Raw genomic sequence first — 27,978 nt, forward strand, 5'->3', positions numbered from 1 at the left:
AATTTAAAAAAAAATCTACATTTTGTTAGTAATTGGGATCCACAATTATTAGACGATAATTTATGATACTGAATGGTCATAATTTGTGGTTCTGATAGATAGATAGGTTAAGTTACAATAATGTTCCAAAAAAAAATTCTTCATAAATACAAATTGATAAGTAAGTCCATCATTTTTTAAGACATAATGGTCATTATTAAGAGTTCATTGGCACCATTTCCCAAACTTATCGAATACAATGCGTAAGGTGTCTATAATGGATACATTAAAAAGTCATAAATCCACACCTTGGATAAATTGAAGTAAAAGGACAAGTAGAGCAAAATATGTTATCGCTAATAGTTTAAAATTTCCTTAAGTTCACTGATATATCGCGAAGAAGAGAAAGTGGATGTAGTGAATGCATATTGAAAAGGACATTGATCTAAGCTGAAGCGAGTAGGTCATTAGTATGCTTCAACGATACAATAGAAAATGTCAGTGACCTTTTAAAATTGTACTATCTATTATATGGTGAAATGAAATGAACGAAAGAAATGAAATTCATTAAAAGAAATTTTAAGGAAGAAGTTTTCTTTCAAATTCTATAACGCAAAAAAAACAAAAAACAAGTATATACGGTCGTAAGTTCGGCCAGGCCGAATCTTATGTACCCTCCACCATGGATTGCAATATATACAATTATGAACCTATATGGACCACTTTTTGTGTGATTGGGGATTGGTTTATCTGAGGGCTATATATAGCTATAGACCAATATGGATGTTAACGGCCATATAGTAGCCCAATATTCCAAAATTTCAACTGAATCGGAAATAATTTGCTCCTCCAAGCGGCTCCAAAACAAAATCTGGGGTCGGTTTATATGGGGGCTATATATGATTATGGACGAATTTTGGCATGGTTGTTAGTGTTCATATACTAGCCCAATGTACCAAAAGGTACCGGAGGTTAAATCTGGGGACCGGTTTCTATTGGGGGGCTACATATAATTAGCGACCAATATGGACCAATTTTGGCATGGTTGTTAGTGTCCATATACTTACACAAAATACAAAATTTAAACTGGATAGGATGAAATTTGCTCCTTCAAGAGGCTCCGGAGGTCAAATCTAAGGAACGGTTTATATGGGGGCTATATATAATTATGGACCAATTTTTGCAAGAGGCTCTGGAGGTCAAATCAGAGGATCGGTTTATATGGGGGCTATATATAATTATGGACCAATTTTTTGCAAGAAGCTCTGGAGGCCAAATCTGAGGATCGGTTTATATGGGGGCTATATATAATTAAGAACCGATATTGACCAATTTTTGCAAGAGGCTCCGGAGTTCAAATCTGAGGATCGGTTTATATAGGGCTATGTATAATTAGTTATGGTCCGATATGGACCAATTCTTGCACGGTTGTTAGATACCATATACTAACACCACGTACCCAATTTCAACCGGATCGGATGAAATTTGCTTCTCTTAGAGGCTCCGAAAGCCAAATCTGGGGATCGGTTTATATGGGGATTATATATAATTATGGACCGATGTGGGCCAATTTTTGCATGGTTGTCAGAGACCGTATACCAACACCATGTACCAAATTTCAGCCGGATAGAATGAAATTTGGTTCCCTTAGAGGCTCCGCAAGCCAAATCAGGGGATCGGTTTATATGGGGCCTATATATAATTATGGACCGATCTGGACCAATTTTTGCATGGTTGTTAGGGATCATATGCTGACACAATGTACCTAATTTCAACCGGATCGGATGAAATTTGCTTCTCTTAGAGGCTCCGCAAGCCAAATCTGGGGATCGGTTTATATGGGGGCTATATATAATTATGGATCGATGTGGACCAATTTTTGCATGGTTGTTAGAGACCATATACCAACTCCATTCAGCCGGATCGAATGAAATTTGCTTCCCTTAGAGGCTCCGCAAACCAAATTTGGGGTTCCGTTTATATGGGGGCTATACGTAAAAGTGGACCGATATGGCCCATTTGCAATACCATCCGACCTACATCAATAACAACTACTTGTGCCAAGTTTCAAGTCGATAGCTTGTTTCGTTCGGAAGTTAGCGTGATTTCAACAGACGGACGGACATGCTTAGATCGACTCAGAATATCACCATACCTTATGAGGTCTTGGAGCAATATTTCGATGTGTTACACACAAAATGACAAAGTTAATATACCCCGCATCCTATGCATGAACAGAAGGAATATGATCACCCCAACCATGTTCCAAGAGCAAAATGTTACTTTTTCACGTAAAACATGTAGCATTTTTGTCGAAACCAAGGTCTTATCTCGGAGACTATGTATCTGATTTCGGAAAGCATGTTATGTTTGACGAGAAAAGAATATTTTTGCGACAAAAAGTGGAACATGGTCGCTGTGAAAAAGTAACATGGTGCTCTTGAAACATGTTTGAGGTGATCATATTCCTTCTCTGGCTGTGGTGGAGGGTATCAAAAACTTTTTTTCATGTGAACTTCCTACAATAACTACACCCAGAAAAAAAGGGGATCTAATGTCAACTGAACTTTATTTAAGTTCATGAAGATTAAGTTCATGATTTTAGTTAAATTTTGCACAATATGAGTAAATGTTCCTTATTTGAATAATTTTTTTTTCTAACTTTAATGACGTGAACTAAAAATAAGAAAAAAATTGTATACAAATACAGTGCACAATTTTACTACAAAATAAAATAGATCATATTTTCCTAAAATGGCAGAAGTTTGCATAAATTGAGTTCATAAATCTCTACAGTGAGTAAATTTTACTAAAATTGTACCTGCCTTGAACTTCGTACAGCGCTAAAGACATTTTAACAATTTTTAAATCCAATTTTTTCTTTCAACATATCAAATTTTCTTAAACAACAGAAAAAATTAATTATTAATTAACTAAAAAAAAATTCTTCAGTTTGACAAAAAGTATTAACTTATTTATAACATGTTGCAACTAGAAAACTATTTTAGTTAAAATAAACCTATATTTTCTTCCACGGAGGGTTCACTTTTTTTGGGTGTAGTTCCCAATATATAAATATCAACTATCGTATTAATACCAATCTTGGCCCAATGAAATGTTTCTCACCATAAAACTGAAAACCAGAACTTTAACCAAAACAATTTAGTTCCCAAGATCTCTAGAAGCAACAAAGCATAATGAACGGAAGAAGCTTCGTACTTGAGAATAAGCAACACATCTGCCCATCTTCTAAGCCCACATGGTGTGTGGTTAAGCTAACTTGTTTACAAAAAAAAAAAATAAATTCCCACATAATCATTGCCCAATGATCCATATTTTAAAGATAAATTCTTACAAGGCCTCCATAAGTGCTGACGAAATTCTAAAGTCTATGGGAAAACATGCCCTCAATTAAAGTTCTAAGATGATTTCCTACCTATGTCCATGGAAGTGGTTCAGTTATGAATAAATTTCACACGTGCAAGTACCCGAATGCAATAGCCAAGAATAATTCTCGCATGCTTCTATTGTAAGTTTGGTTTTTAGTGGTGAGAAAAAAGTTTATAGTGCTCTTAATTTTGTTCTTGTTGTTGTTGTTTTTTTTTATAAAAAAAAATCTCATGGAAATACCACCACCAGCATACATTTTTTGTAACTTTTTGTGAGTTGTCTAATTGTGGTTATGAAAACAAGAAAAAAGTTTCTTTGATGCCATAAAAATAAAATTGTTGTCACACTCACCGAAACTATGCCACTTCATGACGACTGCATAATGTTGCTATAAATAACTCTTAATGTTGGTTGATTACTGCTTCCTTGAGATGAAATTCTAGAGAAGGTATACCCCATCCATACGCATTTCAGTTGGGTTATATGAACAAAGTAAAGTGAAGTGACTTAAATAATGATGTCTTAGAGCGTTCTAAGAATACTGAATGTTCTCATCATTGATAAATAATTTTAAGAATAAATATAGTTAGGGTGATTGTTATCCTATGCAATATATTTCTATATTTCTTAAATTTTTTATTACTCGTAAGCAAAAATGTCGAAAATGCAGATGCCATTTTTGAGCAGCATAGAAGACGCATTTATCTGCAATGCAATGTTAGTTTACTGGACCAAAAGTTTATGAACATTTCGTTGAAAGCGTTTTGTATTTAGAGGTAGGTATGTTGACTTCAAAATCGATAGCTTTCTGTGAAATTCAATTTTGTTGAATTAAGTTTTATTTGGCTTTGACAATTCTGAAAAATTATTTAGAATTAATGATGGTTAGGTTAGGTGGCAGCCCGATATATCAAGCCCACTTAGACTATTCAGTCCATTGTGATACCACAGGGGTGAACTTCTCTCTTATTAATGATAATCATAAAAAGCGTTTATAAATAGAAGAAATATTTGAACTTGAAAAATGGGATAAACTATACTGGAAGATGAGATTACATGACAAAATAATAAATTAAGATTTGTGTCCTAGTACTAAGTACACAAAACCTACATTTACCAATTATACCGGTATGAAGTGAGCGTCAAGATACAAATGTGTCGATAGGGACATTGTTTTTTTTTTTATACCCTCCACCATAGGATGGCGGGTATATTAACTTTGTCATTCCGTTTGTAACACATAGAAATATTTCTCTAAGACCCCATAAACTATACATATTCTGGGTCGTGGTGAAATTCTAAGTCGATCTAAGCATGTCCATCCGTCCGTCTGTTGAAATCACGGTAACTTCCGAACGAAACAAGCTATCGGCTTGAAAATTGGGATAAGCAGTTGTTAGTGATGTAGCTCGGATGGTATTGCAAATAGACCATATTGGACTACTTTTATAAACCAGATTTGATCTCCGGAGCCTCTTGGAAGAGCAAAATTCATCCGATCCGAATGAAATTTGGTACGTGGCGTTAGTCTCTGATTGGTCCATATCTGTTCATAATTATATATAGCCCCCATATAAACCGATCCCCAGATGTGACCTCCGGAGCCTCTTGGAGGAGCAAATATCATCCTATCTGGTTGAAATATGGAACGTGGTGTTAGTAAAGGTTGATACGGTCAGAATTTGGTCAAGGGAAAACGCGTATAAATCGGTGAAATCGTCTATTAAAAAAATCAAATTAAATTTCGTTTTCAAGTTCAATTAGTATAAATTTCAGGAAAAATATTCAGTTAGGCTTTCGTTTTTCCAAATCCGAATTGCCGGGCCTCACGCTTGACACCTGCCATCAGATTTTGTACAGCCACCTTGTCCACCTTCTTCGCCACAGAAAGCCAGTTTGCCTTGAACTGCTGCTCGTCCTTAGCAGTTTTTTTGGTCTTCTTTAGGTTCCGTTTGACAATAGCCCAGTATTTCTCAATTGGGCGGAGCTCTGGCGTGTTGGGAGGGTTCTTGTCCTTGGGAACCACCTGCACGTTGTTGGCGGCATACCACTCCATGGCCTTTTTACCGTAATGGCAAGATGCCAAATCCGGCCAAAACAGTACGGAACAACCGTGTTTCTTCAGGAAAGGCAGCAGACGTTTATTCAAACACCCTTTCACGTAAATTTCTTGGTTGACAGTCCCGGAAGCTATGAAAATGCTGCTTATCAAGCCACAGGTACAGATGGCTTGCCTAACCAGATATTTCTTTGCGAACTTTGACAGTTTTATGTGCTTGAAAATATCTGCTACCTTTCCCCTTCCTTTTGCCGTATAAAACTCCTGTCCCGGAAGCTTCTGGTAGTCGGCTTTGACGTAGGTTTCGTCGTCCATTACCACGCAGTCAAACTTCATCAACATCGTCGTGTACAGCCTCCGGGATCGCGTTTTGGCCGTCGTATTTTGTTTATCATCGCGATTTGGAGTCACTACCTTCTTGTAAGTCGATATAGTCCGGCTCGTTTTTTGGATCGATGCACGGTTGTAGACGATACACCCAGCTTATTTGCGGCATCTCGGAGAGAGAGGTTAGGGTTTCGCTTGAAACTACCGGCAACTCTTTTCGTCGTCTCAGCGGCTTCCGGTTTTCGATTTCCCCCCGATCCAGATATCCTGGCTGTCGACAAACGTTCCCCAAACACTTTAATTACATTTGTAACGGTTGATTTAGCAACTTTTAGCGATTTTGCCAGCTTTGCGAGTAGCTCGGATTTTCGCGATGCGCGAGCAAAATTTTGATACGCTGCTCTTCTTGCTTGGACGGCATTTTGACAACTGAAGAGTGAATTCCAAAATCAAAATAGGAGCAACATTCTACACACACACCTTCAAAATGAGGGGTGTTCAGGTTTTTTAAATGCAAAATTGAAAGAAATACGTCAAGTTTATATTGACCAAATTTTGACCGTATCACCATTTATATAAGTTCACTTACAATTTTCACAATGTTAAGACGTTTAACAGACCTTGTCATATACTACCACGGCGCTCAAAATTCGCCGTAATTTGTAGTCAATATTCAAGTCGGAGGGTACATAAGATTCGACCTAGCTACATTTTTCGGATTATTTCTGGTCTTCGGCAAACTTCTGACCGTTTATACTTGTTTATGTCTCCCATCCTATGATAGAGGGTATAAACATCCTGCGTAGTACTTGAATAATTCCAAAAGTCCATTGATTGTATATGCTTGTGTGCTCTTAAATATTTTGCACATGTATTGGTCTCTTAAGTATTTCCACGTGCATTACAAGATTAATATACAATACCATGTTTTTTGTTTTAAGAAAAATTCCATTGTAAATTCAACATTGCCATATACGATATATTGTACCTCTATACAGGCATGAACTCATAGGTAATAACAATAAAATGCCTTATAAAAATGTCATAATTAATTTTATATATACTTACATATGAGTGAGTACTTAACTCTGAGTATTCGTACAGAGAGTACAAAGCATACAAAGGTATATATGTGTATATGTGTGTGTGTGTGTTTGAGGTAATAGCCTAGTGATAATGATAACTGCATTATCATTGTTATAGCTTTTGTTATTTTTATTTTTATTATTATTATATATATTTTTTTGTTATGATTATGATGCTGTTAAAGTTACATTTTGTGCCTTGTTCGCTTTCTGTCCGTCTGCCTATGATTTCTTTTAATCCTCGTCTATCACAATGTATGGCATGCGTATGGCGGGTATTATGAAATTTTTTTTTGTTAATATCTGATAAAAACCCAAATAGGTAGGCTGGAATGAAAGAATATGTAATGAGCAGTATGGGGGGGGGGGGGGGGGTTGGGAGTTAAGGGGCCAAAGCAGCATCATCATATGTATCAAATCATTTATATTTTTATCTTCATTATTTTTATGATGTGATGAATTTTGTTTTTCCATTCTTTGATAAATGTTTCTTCACTTCACTTATAATGTGCTTTTGTTTTGTCTTCACAAGGTTAAGTATCAGGGGACTACTGTTTTTTTTTCTCCTTTTTTTTTGTTTTTACTTTCGTGCCAATGAGATTTTCATTTGTTGGGAATTTTAACAAAAGGAATATTAAACTGGGTTGGAGCTGTGAAACAAAGAATTCGGTGGAAGTCTAAAAATTTTGATAAAAAATTATCCATATTTAAAAGGCTCAAAGACATGAAATTGGGGGCGTATTTTATCGAAATGGTGGACTAAACTACAAATATTTTCACTTAAACAAAACTTTTGAAAAACGAATATGGCTTGCAAAAAAAAATTCCCGTTAAAAATGTTTTTTTTTTTTTTTTTTTTTTTTTTTGAAACGACAGTATATTATTGTGCCAAACGTTGACGTCTTTTATGGTATGTAAAGCAATTTAATAAATAACTGATTAATATCAAAACAACATTGAAAATTAAAAAAATGAGCCAGTTTTAATTTCATTATTTTTACACCCTGAAAAAAATTCTACTAAAAAAATAATTTATAAAAAATAATATACTAAACTTTTTTCCGTGAAACAAAAATTCTAAACAATGTTAAGCATTGTTCCCTTTTGTGATCATTCGACTTTTCTGAATAAGGTCGCTGAATGTAAAGCAAGTATGTAAAGTGCTACATTCTTGCAATCGACCAACTGATAGCTCTTTCGTAAATCTTCACATTTTTGAGGTTATACATAGGCAGAACGTTTTGGCATACGAGGACTATCTCGCCTAAAAAAATGGTATTAAATCGTGAAAATTTTCGTGTGATTATTTTTTACAACTTTCGACGGTGATTAACTCAACAACAGTGCATCGATTAACTTAATTACATTTTTGGAAATGAGGCTCCGTCAGGGACCAGTGTTTATCTATGGTATGGTGAATTTATCCGAGGTCTTAGTTCACTCCTAGACCAATTTCGTGAAGGTCGTCCAAAATCAGTTGTTATTCTGAAAACCATTGATGCTGTGCCTCAACTGATATTGCAAGATTGTGATGTGATCTATCTTGAGATTGAGACAATCTTAGGCATTAGTCGGATCAGCATACATTCAATATTTCATGAACATTTGATCGCTAAAAAAATTGTTCGCATTAGATCCCACACAATTTTTCAATCGCTCAAAAAAAGCCTCGTGTTGATTGGTCGAAAGAAATGTTCCAAAAATCGATGGTCTTTCGAAACACGTCTATGACATCGTAACTGGATGAATCCTTGATTTATGCATATGAACCCGAGAGTAGGTTAGGTTACACAAAAAAAATATCACCAAAATATTTCCAATTAAAAAGTTAATTGAAGTTAAAAAAGGTTTTAATTAATAAATTAATTGATACAATTAACTTTTTAATCATGATAGAAACATTAAGTTAATTAAGTCAATGATTGAACATTTTAAAATTTTAATTAAAAAATTAATTTATACAATTAACTTTTTAATCAAATTCGGATAACTAATTCAGTTAAAAAAAGTCTAAATTTTTTTTTTAATTTTTAATTAAAAATGTATTTCAAACAATCATTTGTTAATCCAAAAAAAAAACTCTAAGCCAATTCAGAAAGTAATTAAAAATAGTTACTTTTTTAATTAATAAATTAATTGAGTTTTGCAATCAACATCAATTAAATTTTTAATTGAATCAATTAAAAAATTAATTGAAATTTGCTGCAAAAAATCAATTAATTTTTTAATCAAGAATTTTTTCTTTGCCCAATTAAAACTGTGATTGATACTATCATTTTCGTGATTGAAGACATTTCAATTAAAAAATTAATTTTTAATTGAATCAATTAAAAAATTAATTGAAATTTGCTGCAAAAAATCAATTAATTTTTTAATCAAGAATTTTTCTTTGCCCAATTAAAACTGTGATTGATACTATCATTTTCGTGATTGAAGACATTTCAATTAAAAAATTAATTGGATCAATTAATTTGGTGATTGAATCAGAAAAAAAAAATTTTGTGTGTAGGTGGCAGCCCGATGTATCAGGCTCACTTAGACTATTCAGTCCATTGTGATACCACAGTGGTGAACTTCTCTCTTATCACTGAGTGCTGTCCGATTCCATGTTAAGGTCAATGACAAGGGACCTCCTTTTTATAGCCGATTCCGAACGGCGTTCCATATTGCAGTGAAACACTTAGAGAAGCTTTGAAACCCTCAGAAATGTCACCAGCATTACTGAGGTGGGATAATCCACCGCTGAAAAGCTTTTTGGTGTTCCGTCGAAGCAGGAATCGAACCCACGACCTTGTGTATGCAAGGCGGGCATGCTAACCATTGCACCACGGTGGCCCGAGAGTAAGATGCCTGTTTTTTCGGAAAAACTGAACATGTCACAAAGTTAACTCCAGAATAACGCGGTATTGTCAACTAGGAGTGGTACAAAAGTACGTTTCCCAGTTGTCATGAGGCAAATCAACCGCCGAAGACGGATCACTCTTCATCACGATAATGCGAACTCTCACACATCTGCTCCAACAACTGCACATTTGACCAATCAAAACATCGATTTGATGGATCATCCGTCGTATAGTCCTGTCGTGGCACCGAATGACTCTTTTATTCCCGTACACACAAAAAAAAAATCTGATTCAATCACGAAATTAATTGATCCATTTAATTTTTTAATTGAAATGTCTTTAATCACGGAAATGATAGTATCAATTAAAAAATTAATTGACGGTCATTTTTTAATTGATCCAATTAAAAAATTAATTGATCCAATTAAAAAATTAATTGATACTATTAATTTTGTGATTGATTTTTGTTTCAATCAAAAAATTTGTTGAATCAATTAAATTTTTAATTAAGTATTCTTTAGAACTCAATTAAAATTTTAATTGGAAAAATTTGAGTGAAATGTTTTTCTGTGTACGTAAAAAATAAAATTAGAGGTTAAAGTTTTGCGACGCCTGAATAATCGATTGATAGGTCCAGAATGCATAGTATAGAGAAAACTCAACCAGAGTGGCAAGAGTGCTTCGAAAATTGTCCAATTGGCTAGCTTTGGCACAAATTATGACCTTCAAACGGCCAATAAGTCATTACACACTGCACGAAAGTATCGCGGCGGTATTTGGAGCCATTCCCAATGAAGTGCCATCTTGAGATGATCGATACTTAGGTATCTTTTATTGGCAACCTTACTTTCCTAAAGGCTCCAAGATGCAAAAGTCCAAGGAATTGAAATACGGAGGTGGCCATTGTACGGTAAGAATAAAGTGAGGAACCTACCTTTCACGGGAAAATTTGATCTGGCCTTCACAGTTCAGATCATTTCTGATCTTGTTACCATATTTTTCATCCACTTTTTGGACTCGATGCAACTCTGAGCACTGATCTGACCCTACGGATTTGTCTCAATTTTTAAATTTTCAATACTGTCTTTATATCCAAATCTTTTTAGATTTAAATATTTACTGAAATGCAATTATCAGTATTCATATTCCAAGAGTTTCTCCTTTTTGGTGCCATTTGGATGGTCAAAATGAAACAAGCTCCTGTGAGTTTGTCCCAGACTCTAGTCCTACCAAGCTATCTCACGACATATATTTTGGAATGAATCCCAGTCGTGTCCGAAAGTGTAAATTTACCCCGAAAATGAAAATCCCGTGTAAAAGTGACCGGTGACCAGTCTCAGTTCTGGGGAAAGCATACACCCAGACAAGGAATATGATCACCCCAATCATGTTTCAAGAGCAAAATGTTACTTTTTCACGGAAAACATGTAACATGTTTGTCGACGACCGGTGACCAGTCTCAGTTCTGGGGAAAGCATACACCCAGACAAGGAATATGATCACTCCAATCATGTTTCAAGAACAAAATGTTACTTTTTCACGGAAAACATGTAACATGTTTGTCGACACCAAGTTTTTGTTTTGTCGAAAATTATGTATCTGATTTCGGAAAGCGTGTTATGTTTGACGAGAAAAGAATATTTTTGCGACAACAATGCTACATGGTCGCCGTGACAAAGTAACATGGTGCTCTTGAAATATGTTTGAGGTGATCATATTCCTTCTCTGGGTGTATGCTTTCCCCACAACTGAGACACACCTAGATACTGTACCGATCCTGGGATGGATCCATTTCCCGTAGAAAATAAACAAGAGATTTATTCTTATTAAAATTGGGGAAGACTCTAACGATGGTCACTTGTGGTTTTCCATCCAAATATAAATTAATCGCACAGTGACGATTGACTTTCATCGCGAATAAAATTATTTTTAAATGAAATAAATCAAAATGCTTTTGTAAGCATGTAAAAAATAAAATGAACTGTCACTAGAACAAATCTCTAAGATATCAAACGAGCATTTTACAAATGATGTTGGTTGCAATATATATCAGCCACACTGTACAGAATTTTTTGTTTATCCCTAAGAGGTCTCTCCGAATGTCGATGTCAAGCCGAATAAAATTAATCGGTAATTCTCTTATGGGTATCTTGATTATTTTTCTCCACTAAATGTATAATCCTCAGCAACAGACAGACCATAGCTTCTAATACAGTCGAGGGGAGTGAAATAACAAACAAAAAAATCTTATAAATTCCAAGAATGCTGCCGGTTTTTCGATGGTGCAGTTGTTTTTGTTACTGTTCTTGTCTTCTAATTCCTACATACCAAAGAAGTCTTTTTTTTTTCATTTTTTCAAGAGTCTTTGTTGGGCCTACGTTTTTTTTTTTTGATCTTGTTGAAATATTTTATGATACTCAGACGAATGAAGAAAATGTTAAGTGTTTATTGGAATAATAAATATTCTTGGTATGGTTGGCCCCCTTTTTGTTTGTTCCTAAGTGGGAGTGTTAGCGAGGGGATGTTGCCGCATTGAGAGAGGACCCAAGACACTCAGTGACACACACAAGTTTTGCAGTGCATATCTTCTGAGGGTATATTTTTGTGGTTCCGCTTAAAAGAGTGATAAGGTTAATGGCAATTTCCCACTGCCATTCATTCCAACATCGTTTTTTTGACATTGATGGCCTGCAACCTGTTCGAAAGTGAATATTTCAAAAATTTCCCAGCAAAACTTTTATGGTAAAATGCCTCAGATTTTTATGTGAAGCGGAATGTGCTTTGGTTTATGTCCAAAATTTGACGGATAACCATTTGTTCTAAATTATTTATGTGAAAGAATATTTTAAGTGGGCCATAAATTGACACTCTCTCTCTGTTCTGTTTCTCTTCAATATTTAAAAATGTTGTCTTAAAAAAGAGAGCAAGGTTGTGACCATAATTAAGAAAATGAGATTCATATGTTTTGAAGTTTTTTTTTTTTTTTTATTTGATTTTTTTGACATTGACCAGAAAATGTGTCTGCTAATTTCTAATAAGCAATTAATGCTACATGATCCATATGGTGTTATATTTTGGGGGGTTGTTAATTTCGTAATTGACGTCTATAAATCAAAAAAAAAATCTAAAATCAATTTTGATGGCTGTTTTCTAAGGGGGGTGATGGACATGTTTAAGAGTTCGTTTGAGGGGGCCTACATGATTTTTCCATCAATTGATATGACTATGATTGCGTGGCCGAAGACTTGTCTACATATGAAAGAAATTCGAGTAATTTGTTCATAAATTGATTGTTCACTTTAGTTTAATGTCTTTCCTGTTGACGACTTCACTGAAAACTTTATCGACTTTTTGACAAGGAAAAAAAAAATATATCAGAAAATTGCGTCTTCTTTGCTAAGCAAAATTTGCCTTCGCATTTTAAGGACGAACAATTTTTGGTATTACGATAACATTTTTTTTTTCAGTACAGTTCTGGTTAAAATGTAAGGAAGACAGCGGTCACTCTACAATTAAGTGATTCAAATTAAAAATGGCTATCTTAAAATAAAAGAAAATTTTGTTTGACTACGGTCAACTTGTCTTTAATAATTTTGAAAAATTCTTAAAAATTCTTTAAAATTGTTGTCTTGACAACAAAGCAAAAAAAAAAAAACAGTATATACGGCCGTAAGTTCAGCCAGGCCGAATCTTATGTACCCTCCACCATGGATTGCGTAGAAACTTCTACTGAAGACTGTCATCCACAATCGAATTACTTGGGTTGTGGTATCTTAAAACTTCTTAACATCGTTTTCTAAATTGTTAGTTAGTCCATACGTGGTGTATATTAGACAAAAAAGTTATGTATAGGTAAGTCTACAAATAATTACAAATCGATATGGACTTTTTGCACGATACGTACACAGAAAAAAGTATCACCAAAATATTTCCAATTAAAAAGTTAATTGAAGTTGAAATTTTTTTCAATTAATAAATTAATTGATACAATTAACTTTTTAATCATGATAGAAACATTAAGTTAATTAAGTCAATGATTGAAATTTTTAAAATGTTTAATTAAAAAATTAATTGATACAATTAACTTTTTAATCAAATTCGGAAGACTAATTCAGTTAAAAAAAGTGCTGATTTTTTTTTACTTTTGTAATTAAAAATGTATTTCAAACAATCATTTGTTGATCCAAATAAAAACTCTAAGCCAATCTAACAAAGTAATTAAAAATAGTTACCTTTTTTAATTAATAAATTAATTGCGTTTTGCAATCAACATCAATTAAATTTTTAATTGAATCAATTAAAAAATTAATTGAATTTTGCTGAAAAAATCAATTAATTTTTTAATCAAGAATTTTTTCTATGCCCAATTAAAACTGTGATTGATACTATCATTTTCGTGATTGAAGACATTTCAATTAAAAAATTAATTGGATCAATTAATTTGGTGATTGAATCAGAGAAAAAATTTTTTGTGTGTAGAGAGCCAGAATTGAAATATGGGGGTCGCTTATATGGGGGCAATATACAATTGTGAACTTGATATGGACCAATTTTTGTGTGATTGGGGATCGATTTATCTGAGGGCTATATATAACTATAGACCGATATGGACCTAGTTAGGCATGGTTGTTAACGGCCATATACTAGTACAATGTACCAAATTTCAACTAATTCGGATGAAATTTGCTCCTCCAAGTGGCTCCAAAACCAAATCTCGGTTTGTTAACCGAATAAAATGTTAACAAAATTTTCTCTAGAAATAAAATTTTGACAAAATTTTCTATAGAAATAAAATTTTGGTAGATTATTTTTGGCTCTAGTGGCAACCATGATTATGAACCGATATGGACCAATTTTTGTGTGATTGGACCAATTTTGGTATGGTTGTTAGCGACCATATACTAACACCACGTTCCTAATTTGAACCGGATCGGATGAATTTTGCTCCTCCAAGAGGCTCCGGAGGTCAAATCTGGAGAACGTTTTATATGGAGGCTATATATTATTATGGACCGATGTGGATCAATTTTTCCATGGTTGTTGGAGACCATATACCAACACCATGTACCAAATTTCAACCGGATCTGATGAAATTTGCTTCTCTTAGAGGCTCCGCGAGCCAAATCTGGGGATCGGTTTATATGGGGGCTATATATAATTATGGACCGATGTGGACCAATTTTTGCATGTTTGTTAGAGACCATATACCAACACCATGTACAAAATTTCAGCCGGATCGGATGAAATTTGCTTCTCAGAGGATCGGCAAGCCAAATTTGGGGGTCCGTTTATATGGGGGCTATACGTAAAAGTTGACCGATATCGCCCATTTGCAATACCGTCCGACCTACATCAATAACAACTACATGTGCCAAGTTACAAGTCGATAGCTTATTTCGTTGGGAAGTTAGCGTGATTTCAACAGACGGACGGACGGACGGACGGATATGCTCAGATCGACTCAGAATTTCACCACGACCCAGAATATATACACTTTATGGGGTCTTAGAGCTATATTTCGATGTGTTACAAACGGAATGACAAAGTTCATATACCCCCATCCTATGGTGGAGGGTATAAAAAAAAAATTTGAAAATATTAATTTAATTTATTTTAAAGACGATTTTTTCTTAAGACAGCATAATTTCTACTTTAAGTCGAGTCTGAATGTGAAAATTTAAGTTGTCGTTCACAGAAAAAAATTTCACTAAAATTTTTCCAATAAAATTCTTAATTATGTTTTAAAAAATATTCATTTTAATTGATTCAAAAAAATGTTTTATTTAAAACAAAAATTAATCACAAAAATTAATTTTGTAATTGACGCTATCATTTCTGTGATTGAAGACATATCAGTTAAAAATTAATTGTGTTTTAAAAAATATTCAATTAAAAATTTAATTAATTAAAAAAAATGTTTTATTTAAAACAAAAATCAATCACAAAAATTAATTTTGTAATTGACACTATCATTTTTGTGATTGAAGACATATGAGTTAAAAATTAATTGAATCAATTAATTTCGTGATTGATGACAAAAAATATTTTTTTTGGTGGGTTAACACGTTGTAAAAGGCCATTAATTGCACATGAAGAAAAAAAACAAATACATCAAAATTTGCTACCTAGAATCAAGTACGCAAAACTTAAATTTAAAAGACAACTCTGTCTTAAAAGTATCTTTACTTCAATTCTCCGCTTCCTTGGCTCGTAATAAATATCAAAATCATTAGTGTAAAGACAAAATCTTTGGAAATGGCCATGCTTTTTTTTCCTGCATTAGCAGCCGATAGTCGCTCCCCGTTCGTATTCAACGACAGTGGGCCGAATATTATCGGGAAAATTTCCTAATGGCAGTATAGAAGCCCTGGACAGACAAATATTCCGGCCCCAGACTAGGTTAGGGTAGGTTAGGTGGTAGCCCGATGTATCAAGCTCACTTAGACTATTCAGTCCATTGTGATACCACATTGGTGAACTTCTCTCTTATCACTGAGTGCTACCCGATTCCATGTTAAAAAGTAGGATCCTCATTTCATTTCTATCGTACAATGACCACCAAACATGTCCGAACCTCAATCCGTTGGAGTTTTATTCCTGGGACATTTTGTTTAGTAAGGATGGCTCTAAAAAATACCAAAGTGTCGACCATTGGAAAACGACACTTCGCAGTAATGATCCTTTGTTGGCCGTTTGAAGGCCATAATTCGTGCCAAAGATAGCCAATTCGAAGAAATCTAAACTGATTCTAAAATGCGATGTTTTCGACATTTTTTTTTACTTTGGAGCAGCAAGATCATTATTATTTTGATTTAAGCTTATAAGCTTTAAGCTTATACGTTGACTAAACTGCAACAGAACAGAGGAAAAGTATCTTCAGTTAATTGATTTTGGACAAAGCTCTGTAGGCTGCAAGATGTTTGGATGGAAGATCGTTTAGCTATAAACCAATAATCAGAATAAATTCCAATAATTCACTAAACGCAATGTGAATTACGAATCCCGAAAAAAGGTGTTTTGATAGTCAACTTCGCCTTCATCAGAACAAAAACTTAAAATATATGGCGATTATTAGACAAAAGTTCATTATATCACTATTTTTATTCGCTAAATCAAATGGTGATTAAAGTATAATAACATTGATCTGCAAGAAAATGTGCCTATCAGACCGCATATCATATATACCGATCGACTCAGAATGACCTGTCTGTCGATGTATTTGTTGTTCGCAAGATTCTGGTCAAAATTGTTAACCAATTTTGTGAAATTTGTTACAAGGTGTTTTTTTTTTTTTTTGGACCAACAACTAACGCTATTGAATATTAGAATATCAGACAAATTATCATATTTCTCAAAAAGCTCCCCAGACTCCTGGATTCAGATTAATGTTATCAAACAAAAAACTTCATAATTTTTTTATCTGATCTTATGCGCTTTACAGACTATCAGTTATTCCGGACGGAATGTCAGTGTTTGTAAAGAATCTTACAGTGTGTCGGATCGATACGACTTGTCGGCGATGGCTAAATAATCGGTAAATGGGTTATCGATCCCATAAACATGCAGCAGTATCGATTATGCATTCGGACTTAACTGATAATGTGCACAATATATGGGATATGTTCGACACGAGCACTGTCGTCCAGAATAACTGATAGTCTGTAAAGCGCCTTATTCATATCTTGCACGGCAAAATAATTTGTAACATCTTTTAGATTTGAAAAATATACACATTTAGTATTTCATGTTAGCCTGATACCGAAACAGGCAATTAACGTCCAAATGCATTATATCTAATTTTACAATTATTAATCGAGCTTTATGGAGAGATTTAGATTAAGGAACATGATTAATAGAGTCATTGAAAAGAAAACGCCAGATATAAATCTATACACGCCTGGACTGTATATGTTTCGTATCGGGCGAATGAATCTTTCCACAGCCTTTAGTATAAATCTGGCTGGGATTTAGATTTAACGGACATCGTCTGAGATTTAGGTTATCTGAATAATTCCCCTCCAACGCTTAGATTTACTAATTCAGTAGGGTGGTTTCAAGCTCTACAAAGGCTTTGATGGACTTCAGTCTTTTCCTACTGATTTTCAAAAAATTGCAATGTTTAATTAGCTGCATACATTTTAAATAAATTAATTAATTTACAAAACTATTTGATTAACAATAATATTCTATAATTGTGTGATATTAAATATTTTATTTTTTCTTTCATTTCATTTCAGTATATCTTTGGCGAAAAACGTAATGGGCATTAAGCAACAAAAGCCAAGAAACCAAACCAAAAGCTAGTGTAAATCATACGAAAAGCCTATAAATGTCTGCAAACAATTACAAAATCTTCAATATATTTTAATGTAATACACCAATAACATTACGAAGATTTGTGAAGAAAGAGTAAAAAAGTACAAGAGTTAGAGAAAAAACGCATAAAGGTATAAAAAATTTAATCCCAGCACGCAGAGTTTGCACTCTGAAGGCAAAAGAAGCCAAAGTAAACTAAACATGAATTTGTCATCCCTAATAATCAGCAATATGGCTACAACACAGCTCTATCTTGTCCTGCAAGTCACAATGCTGATGACACTTGTTATGCCCTTGAGGCCATTGACAATGACAACAGCATTACCGGTAACATCGAAACCCATTGAGAATACAGCAGAAAATTTAGCCTGGCAAGCATGGCTAATGTTGCCACCTGAACAAAAACAGCTGATGAAATCACGTAAGGTTACACCAAAATCAATATTCACTCTCCCACTGAGAGTGGAATGTCCTGAAGGTCATCAACAGGTAGATACGAAATGTTTACCCACGGTTATAGGATCAAATGCTGTTCTCATTGATCCCAACGTTTTGGGTTTGGTATTGGGTGATTCTCCGGTGGAAATTGATTATGACTATGAAGATGATCTAGCGGCAACTGCTACCGGTGGAGGTGGTGATGGAGAAGAGGGAAAGGCCAATATGCCTGTATTTAATCCTCCCATGTATTTAAGTGATTCGGAAAAATTCAATACAGATGCTGTATTCGATTTGAAGCCTCCAAGTAAAGATGAACCCCTGAAGTTTAATATTTTTCAAACTAAATTTCCTACGGATGATTATCCCTTAGAAGATTATTCTTCAATATCCAATGAAGCTTCAGCTATGACATCACAAGATACAGACGATACTAATAGTCCAAAAGATTCATATTTACCAGCTGCTATGAATGTCACCCAGCACAAAGATCTAAAAACCGAAGCTTCAAATATGTCCAACATCCATAGTGATTTCAATCTGGATAATCTAGAAGCCATCTCATTGCCCGCTTCCCATGGCCAAGAACATAAGCAACATCGCATATCTTTATTTAATGAAGATTCTGCTTTACATTTGGTTACCACTGTCATGGATCAGGCCGAGGGGGAATTGACAACCCAAACTCAAGCAGCAAAAGAAAATGATTTGGAAAGTTTACTTCAAACGGAATCCTTGATGCCTATGTTGAATCATACTACAGTGGCTACTACCATACCAGCGGAAAGTTTAACAACTATGGATGAACCAAAATTGGGTGAGAGATTATCTTTAAATATTGGCGATATGGAAGAAATGACTACCATGTTACCCAATTTTACGGACGAAGAGCAAGAACCATCTGGATCAATGTATCAACAAGAGAAGGTCGAACATATCCGAAGTGTTACAATGAATCCATTGTCCTCGGAATACAATGAAGATCCAAATGAAGTGGAGGCCACAACAACCTTGACCCCAGCGGCCACCATGGACAATGAGCCGTGGCAAGAGGAGGACTCATTGGAAACCACAACCACAATGACCAGTGAAATAATACAATTGGATGAAACAACCATTATTGAAAGTAATTTCAATGATGCTCTGGCTATAGAAACGACTACACCAGTGTCAAAGATTTCTTCTGGTCAGGCAACAACACAAAGACCTCAGGTTTCTAAAGAATTATCATACAAGTCAGCAACGAAACAAGCTATGCAGGATTTTGAAGAATTACAGAACATGCGTAAAGGCCAAAATGATCAAAATCTTGCAGAGCCTAAGAAATCGAAAGTAGAACCGGTTGAGAAAATGTCTGTCCCGTCGATGGCTGAGCCAATAATAAAGTCAAGCAAAAAGTCGAATGCAGTCACAACAAAGCCAACTACACCCATGGATGAATTAATAATCCAAGAAACAGTGACACCGTTACTTACAGCCCATAACAATAATAATAATGACAGTGACGGTAGTGGCAATGCCACCACCACTTCCTTCTCCACCAATAGTTCCAGTAACCATACCAATGACCGGTTTTACTATCAGCACTTTGCCAAGCAAGAAGATCTTGAAAGTACTCAAGTTATTTCAACAACAGAAGCAGCAACAGCACCACCACCACCAACAGAAGTAGCAGCATTTGACAGCTCTGAGGTTGAGACAAAGTCCGGTAATATACAGCCAGAGCATAGCTCCACGAAGCCTTCATCCACCATGGCGGACATTGAGCCGCCAATGGAATTTTCAGTAACACCAGCAACAAGTGAAATTGATCTGGCCGAGGAATTACGTTTAATTAATGAATTGGTGAAGGGCAAACAACGTCCAGGGCAAACGGCATCATCACTAACAACATCAGATGCTTCAGATTCAGATGCTTCCACAACCAGCAAAACATTATCAACATCAGTAACTGATGCTAATGAAGATACCAATACCCCATCGCCATCACCGTCGCTATCAACTAGCAAGTCAAGTGAAAGTTTATCAAGTTCCATGAAATTTACATTGGAAACCACCAAGATATGGTCCAAAATTATGCCATTGATTAAAACAACAACTGAAAGATCAACTAAGAAAGTTCCCTCATTGCTTGAGGAGGAAAGATCAACTACATCTACTGATTCATCACTTGCATCTAACTCCAACATCATGCCTTCATCATCAAAATTAATAGCCAGTAATCGTAGTCATAGAAATAGTAAAATTATAAGAATCAATGGTTTCAATAGTCTGGAAAATCCAGATATTAAGGGGTCGTCATTTGCAACAACATCACCACAACCAAGAACAACAATTGAAGATAGTTCTTCATTATCCTCTGAATCCTTAACAACAACAGATGAAGATGAATCTTTAACAATATCAGCATCATCATCAACATCATCTCTTCCAACTACTAAGGATTCTGATGATGTTGATCAGACAGCCTATGAACCTTTCTGGTGGATCCCTTTGGCCTGGAGATTTGATAGTCCTCGTATCACCAGTAGCAGCAGCAGCACCACCACCACAACAACAACGATAAGACCCTCTGTGAATCAAGATCGTAGTAGTGAAGTTGAAGATATGCCTCTACTGTTAAGGTTTTGGTCAACATATCATGCTCCAAAATCAAGTTAAAATCTAAAACAATAGTAGTCCAGGATAAGTCCAAAAAAAAAAACAACAAATGCCATAGTTCAAATTTTATTTTTATTTGTTTATCGTAGTTAAATTTTGCTCAAAGTAAAAAAGTAACTCACGTATTGTCTCTTCAACAATCCACAACCATCAACTTTACTCCCCCTCCAAAAAAAAGTATTAGTACAGTAATTTAAAAAGTGAAAACCTAAAAAAAACATAAACTAATGCGCATATCTAATATGTTTAATGGTAAAAAGCTTTTGAAAAAAAAGCTTGGAATGTGAGTTTTGGTCTTTAAGATGGAAATGTGGTGTAAGCTTTCAGAACCAATGACTAAATGTGGAAAGGTCCTTGGCTTCATGGTTTAAGAGGGGTTTTCTATCTGAGGTCCATAAAAAAAATTAAGCCATAACTTTCAGCACAAACTTCAATGATATGCATCTACTATCTGGGTTCCATTAAAAATTTAGGCAAAAGCTTCCTGCTGATATCTCATTGGGCTATAATGGAATTTGAAGGAAATGTTGAAGTTTTTGTTAATGACATCTATGACATTAATTGCAATTAATGTTTATTTACTATAGAATGTCAAATAAAATGCATAATATCAGCAAACAGGTATTGATTTTAAGAAAAGCTTTTCTCAAGCTTTTTGATATTATTAAAAGACTTTTGGAGAATATTCAATATATAGCAAAATTATCATTATCGATTTCAAAAAACGTCAAGCAAGCGAAACTAACGAACTATTTTAAACCACACACAAAAAATTTTTTTTCTGGTTCAAACACGAAATTAATTGATCCAATTAATTTTTTAATTGAAATGTCTTCAATCACAGAAATGATAGTATCAACTAAAAAATTAATTGAAGGCCAATTAAAAAATTAATTGATCCAATTAAAAAATTAATTGATACTATTAATTTTTGTGATTGATTTTTGTTTCAATTAAAAAATTTGTTGAATCAATTAAATTTTTAATTAAATATTTTTTAAAACTCAATTAAAATTTTAATCGGAAAAATTTTCGTGAAATTTTTTTATGTGCATACTAGGAATTTCTTTTCGTTACGGCCATAAATCTTAAATTCTGTAAACCTAAATTCGAGATAAAATATTTGAAATTTATTTCTCCTTAAATATCTAACAGTTCAAGGATAAGGGAACCCTATGGCCCTTTCCATATAACTCAGTAAATTGCAGATATCTTCTTTTTAGTTAACTTTAACTGAAAACTTTTCGGCAGTTATAGTAGACATATCCCTAGTACAGTTTGAAGGTTCTTTAGCCATCCTTGAACTAAGGGAGCTTCATGAAAATGGGGGTTAGTTGCTAAATATAATAGTCCTTAATCGTCTAATTGTTTTATTGCATTAAGTGGTTTTAAAAAACTAGCAATATAATCAGACTCCCCAAAATAAAAACCTAGTAGAATTCCACTCCGATCACAAGCGATAAATAAAGACTCCATGAAATAATGTATCAAATATATAAGGCCCCAAAAAGGGAAAATGAAGTCTGACCTCAAACCTCCTGTGTACAAGAAGTAAAACAAAATATTCCACGGTTTAATGCTTGATGATTTGGGTATTAATTTAATTTTTCTTTTCCGTGTGGTCTGAGTATATTTCATGGTGAAATAAATCTCCAAAATAGAATAATGAAATAAGGCCCTAAAATTGAGGATTATTGAGTATTGAAAACTACTTTTTTTAATTGAATCTAATATAAAGAAGTAAACAAATATTCTATCCAAATAAAAACCTAGTAGAATTCCACTCCGATCACAAGCGAAAACGAAAGACTCCATGAAATAATGCATCTAAAATATAAGGCCCCAAAAAGGGAAAATGGAATCTGACCTCAAACAAGAAGTACAAGAAGTAAAAAAAAAATATTCCACGGTTTAATGCTTCATGATTTGGGTATTAATTTAATTTTTCTTTTCTGTGTGGTCGGAGTATATTCATGGTGAAATAAATCTCCAAAATAGAATAATGAATAAATGAAATGAAATAAGGCCCTAAAATTGAGGATTATTGAGTATTGAAAAATACTTTTTTTTTGTAAATTGAATCTAATTTAAATTTAAAATTAAATTAAGGTATTGATTCATATGATTTGGGTATTCAATTAATTTTTGAACGGGCTATATTTGAAATAAGGCCCCAGACCTTAGGCGTTATCAAGAATCTGCAAACATTTTTTTGAAAATGTATTTCATAGGAATTTAAAAATTGATTTAGATATGCATTTGGGTATACTTCATGGTGACGTAAAGCCCCAAAATGGAAGATTGAAATTAGGTCCCAAAAGCTGAGGATTATTGTGGATTGATTGAATTTCTTCTTAAAAATGAATACAATTTCCTTCCAATAGGAATTTCATTTATTCATTAATTCAATTTATTTCAATATTCAGATATTTGTTTTGTCGAGTTATATTACATTGTAAAAAGCCCTAAAGCCCCAAAATTAAATAATGAAATAAGACCCTAAACCCTGAGGATTATTGAGTATCGACAAAAACTTTCTATATGAATCTAATTCAAATTTAAAATTAAATTAAAACATACATTCAGGGGGCTTGGGTGTTCAATTCCTTTTTATCTGGCTTTATTTCATTGTGAAATAAAATCCCACAATGAAATATTGAAATAAGTCCCCAGACCCTAAGAATTATCGAGAATCGACCAACACTTTTTTTGAAAACGAATATAGTTGGAATTTAAAATTAAATTAAGATATGCATTTGGATATACTTCATGGTGACATAAAGCCCCAAAGTGGAAGATTGAAATTAGGTCCCAAAAGCTGAGGAGTTTTGTGGATTGATTGAATTTCTTTTTAAAAATGAATCCAATTTCATTCCAAAAGGAATTTCATTTATTCATTAATTCAATTTATTTCAATATTCACATATTTGTTTTGTCGAGTTATATTACATTGTAAAATAAAGCCCCAAAATGGAATAATGAAATAAGACCTTAAACCCTGAGGATTATTGCGTATCGAAAAACCTTTTTCTAAATGAATCTAATTCAAATTTAAAATTAAATTAAAACACACATTCAGGGGGCTTGGGTGTTAAATTCATTTTTTATCGGGCTTTATTTCATTGTGAAATAAAATCCCACAATGAAATATTGAAATAAGTCCCCAGACCCTAAGAATTATCGAGAATCGACCAACACTTTTTTTGAAAACGAATATAATTGGAATTTAAAATTAAATTAAGATATGCATTTGGATATACTTCATGGTGACATAAAGCCCCAAAGTGGAAGATTGAAATTAGGTCCCAAAAGCTGAGGAGTTTTGTGGATTGATTGAATTTCTTTTTAAAAATGAATCCAATTTCATTCCAAAAGGAATTTCATTTATTCATTAATTCAATTTATTTCAATATTCACATATTTGTTTTGTCGAGTTATATTACATTGTAAAATAAAGCCCCAAATTGGAATAATGAAATAAGACCCTAAACCCTGAGGATTATTGAGAATCGACAAAAACTTTTTCTATATGAATCTAATTCAAATTTAAAATTAAATTCAAACATCCATTCCCAAGCCCAACTGGGTGTTCAATTCATTTTTAAAGGGCTTTATTTCATTGTGAAATAAAATCCCACAATGTAATATTCATATAAGGTCCCAGAACCCAAGCATTATCGAGAATTCACAAACATTTTTTTAATGAATTTAATTGGAATTTAAAAATAAATTTAGATATGCATTTGGGTATACTACATTGTGACCTAAAGCCCCAAAAATTGTCACAATGAAGCAAATAGATCCCAAAAGCTGAGGATTATTGTGGACTAATTGAAATTCTTTTTTTTTTAATTAATCCAATTTCATTCTAATAGGAATTTCATTTATTCATTGACTCAATTTATTTTATTAAACCTTTTTTTGTCGAGTTATATTACATTGTAAAACAAAGCCCCAAAATGGAATAATGAAATAAGACCCTAAACCCTGAGGATTATTGAGTATCGACAAAAACTTTTTCTATATGAATCTAATTCAAATTTAAAATTAAATTAAAACATCCATTCCCAAGCCCAACTGGGTGTTCAATTCATTTTTTATCGGGCTTTATTTCATTGTGAAATAAATTCCCACAATGAAATATTGAAATAAGGCGCCAGACCCTAAGCATTATCAGAGAATCGACCAACACTTTTTTTTTAAACGAATATAATTGGAATTTTAAATTAAATTAAGATTTGCATTTGGGTATGCTTCATTTTGACCTAAAGCCCCAAAATGGAAGATTGAAATTAGGTCCCAAAAGCTGGGGATTATTGTGGATCGACAAATTCTTTTTTAAAATGAATCCAATTTCATTCTAATAGGAATTACATTTATTCATTAATTCAATGTATTTCATTAAACAGTTCTTTTGTCGAGTTATATTACATTGTAAAAAGGCTCAAAGCCTCAAAATTAAATAATGAAATAGGACCCCAAACCGATAAAAACAATTTTTTAAATGAATCTAATTGAAATTTAAAATTAAATCAAGATATCCATCCAAGGGGCTAGGCATTCATTTCATTTTTTTTCTGGTGAAGATCTATTTAATTGTGAAATAGCCCCGAAATGTAAGAATGAAATAAGAACCCAAATCCTGAGCATTATCGAATATCGGCAATTACCTTTTTTATAAATGAATTAAAATTAAATTTACATATCCATTTAAGAGGTTAGGTATTCATACCAATTCATTTGATTTTGTTCCAGGTAAGGGTATACTACATTTTGAAATAAAACCCCAAAATGGAGGAATGAAATAAATTCCCAAACCCTGAGGCTCAGACAAAACCATATAGCAAAACTGAATCTAATTCAAATTTAAAATTAAAATTAAATTTTTAAATTTTTGCGCGCGCGTGTTTTTTTTTTTTTTTTTTTGTCGGGTTATATTTCATTGAGAAAAGAAGCCTCCAAATGGAAGAGGAAATAAGGCCCCAAACCCTGAGTGTTATCGAATATCGACGAATACTTATACATACAGAAGAATGAAATAAAGCTCCCAATCCTAAGTATTAGCGAATATTGGCAATTACTTTTTTTTATAATTTATACTAATTTGAAAATTTTTTATAAAAAAAAAATAAAATTAAATTTAGATCTATTTTTTTAGGGCTAAAATTGGATTCGCGTTAGCCTCTTTGGATCCTCTTTGTAGAATAAAGTTTTAAATCTCAACTAATGGGCGGTAACTCACCTCAAATTCTTTCTTTCTTAATGGGTGATTACAATGAAACATTGTTTAAAAAATAATGCCTCGCAATAAATATGATTCATATTTAATTTTTGGTGAAAATTTTGCCAAGTCTTACTTTCTCAAGCAAAGGCTAATAAAAGAGTTTTCAATAAATCTCATAAAGTTGTGGGGTATTTTTTTTTTTTTTTTTTTTGAATTTTGGGGAATTTTTCATTGTCCCATTAATTTTTGTTTTTAATTTATTTTTTTTTATTATTTTCATTGGAGTATATTTCATTGTGGAATAAAGCAAATAGGGGTTAATTTTAGGGACAATTCAGCCAGCCTTTAGCCTTCTCAAGCAAAAAATAAGGAATCCCAGCAGTTTTATAGTTTATTCTCGTATACAGTTGGAGCTTCATTTTAGATCATTTTTTGGGGTATTATTTCATTGGGGTTTTATTTCGTGGAAGGTGAAGTAAAAAAACAAAACAAGAAACACAATATAAAAAAAATCTAATAAAATATCTAACAAAAATAAATAAAGAAGAAATTCCTTTTCTGATTTTTATCGGTTTTAAATTTTCAATTAAATTAATTTTCATGAAATAACACAACATTTGCAGTATAGGCTTAGTTTCATTTTCTTGTTGGGGCCTTATTTCATGTAGTTATTTAAATTAATAACTATATTTTATTGCAATGAAAAAAAAAACTATTAATTCAACTTACCAATAAAATTGTTCAAAGTTTAGCTTTCAGACCTGAAAAGAAAATTTAAAATAAATATTTAACTATTTGAAATTATTTAGTTATTTTAAATATGATTTTTTTATAAATGGGGAAGTTTTTAAATTAATTTCGTTAATTAATTGTCGCAAATTCTCAAAGTTTATTTTGTAATTTCGCACAATTTATAGTAAGCTTCATAATTCATAAGCCTTCACAGATAAAATTTTCACGAAAATTTTTCCTATTAAACTCTTAATTGAGTTTTAAAAATATTCAATTAAAAATTTAATTTAATCAACAAAATTTTTAATTGAAATAAAAATCAATCACACAAATTAATAGTATCAATTAATTTTTTAATTGACTGTCAATTAATTTTTTAATTGATACTATTATTTCTGTGATTGAAGATATTCCAATTAAAAAATTAATTGGATCAATTAATTTCGTGATTGAATCAGAAAAATATTTTTTTGTGTGTTATAAGTGCCCAAAAGTAATTATTTCAAAACACAGAATAAATGTTCACGAAAATTTTTCCAATTAAAGTCTTAATTTAGTTTTAAAAATATTCAATTAAAAATTTAATGGATTCAACAAATTCAATCAATCACAAAAATTAATAGTATTAATTAATTTTTTAATTGGATCAGTTAATTTTTTAAATTACTTTTGTAAAAATTTAATGGATTCAACAAATTCAATCAATCACAAAAATTAATAGTATTAATTAATTTTTTAATTCAATCAATTTTTTAAATTACTTTTTTAATCATTTCTGTGATTGAAGACATTTCAATTAAAAAATTAATTGGATCAATTAATTTCGCGATTGAATCGGATTTTTTTTTTTGTGTGAACAGCTTTCAGATTTTATATTTATGATTTTATTTTTTTTTTTTTATTTATCACAAGAGTATTTCTAAT

The 27,978-nt window shown here is 32.8% G+C and overlaps 1 protein-coding gene across 1 annotated transcript in view; it reads left to right on the forward strand.

Moving 5' to 3' along the window:
• fog (folded gastrulation) overlaps positions 1–21,162 on the forward strand; it is a 222,057-nt gene extending 200,895 nt beyond the window's left edge. Inside the window, exon 5 of the mRNA XM_075300953.1 lies at positions 17,921–21,162. Within this exon, the coding sequence (XP_075157068.1) occupies positions 18,201–21,098 (2,898 nt within the window). The 5' untranslated portion in view covers positions 17,921–18,200 and the 3' untranslated portion in view covers positions 21,099–21,162. The remainder of the gene's footprint in view (positions 1–17,920) is intronic.
• Positions 21,163–27,978: the final 6,816 nt, after the last annotated feature.

This window comes from Haematobia irritans, chromosome 3, assembly GCF_050003625.1.
Source record: "Haematobia irritans isolate KBUSLIRL chromosome 3, ASM5000362v1, whole genome shotgun sequence".
NCBI classification, from domain to species: domain Eukaryota; kingdom Metazoa; phylum Arthropoda; class Insecta; order Diptera; family Muscidae; genus Haematobia; species Haematobia irritans.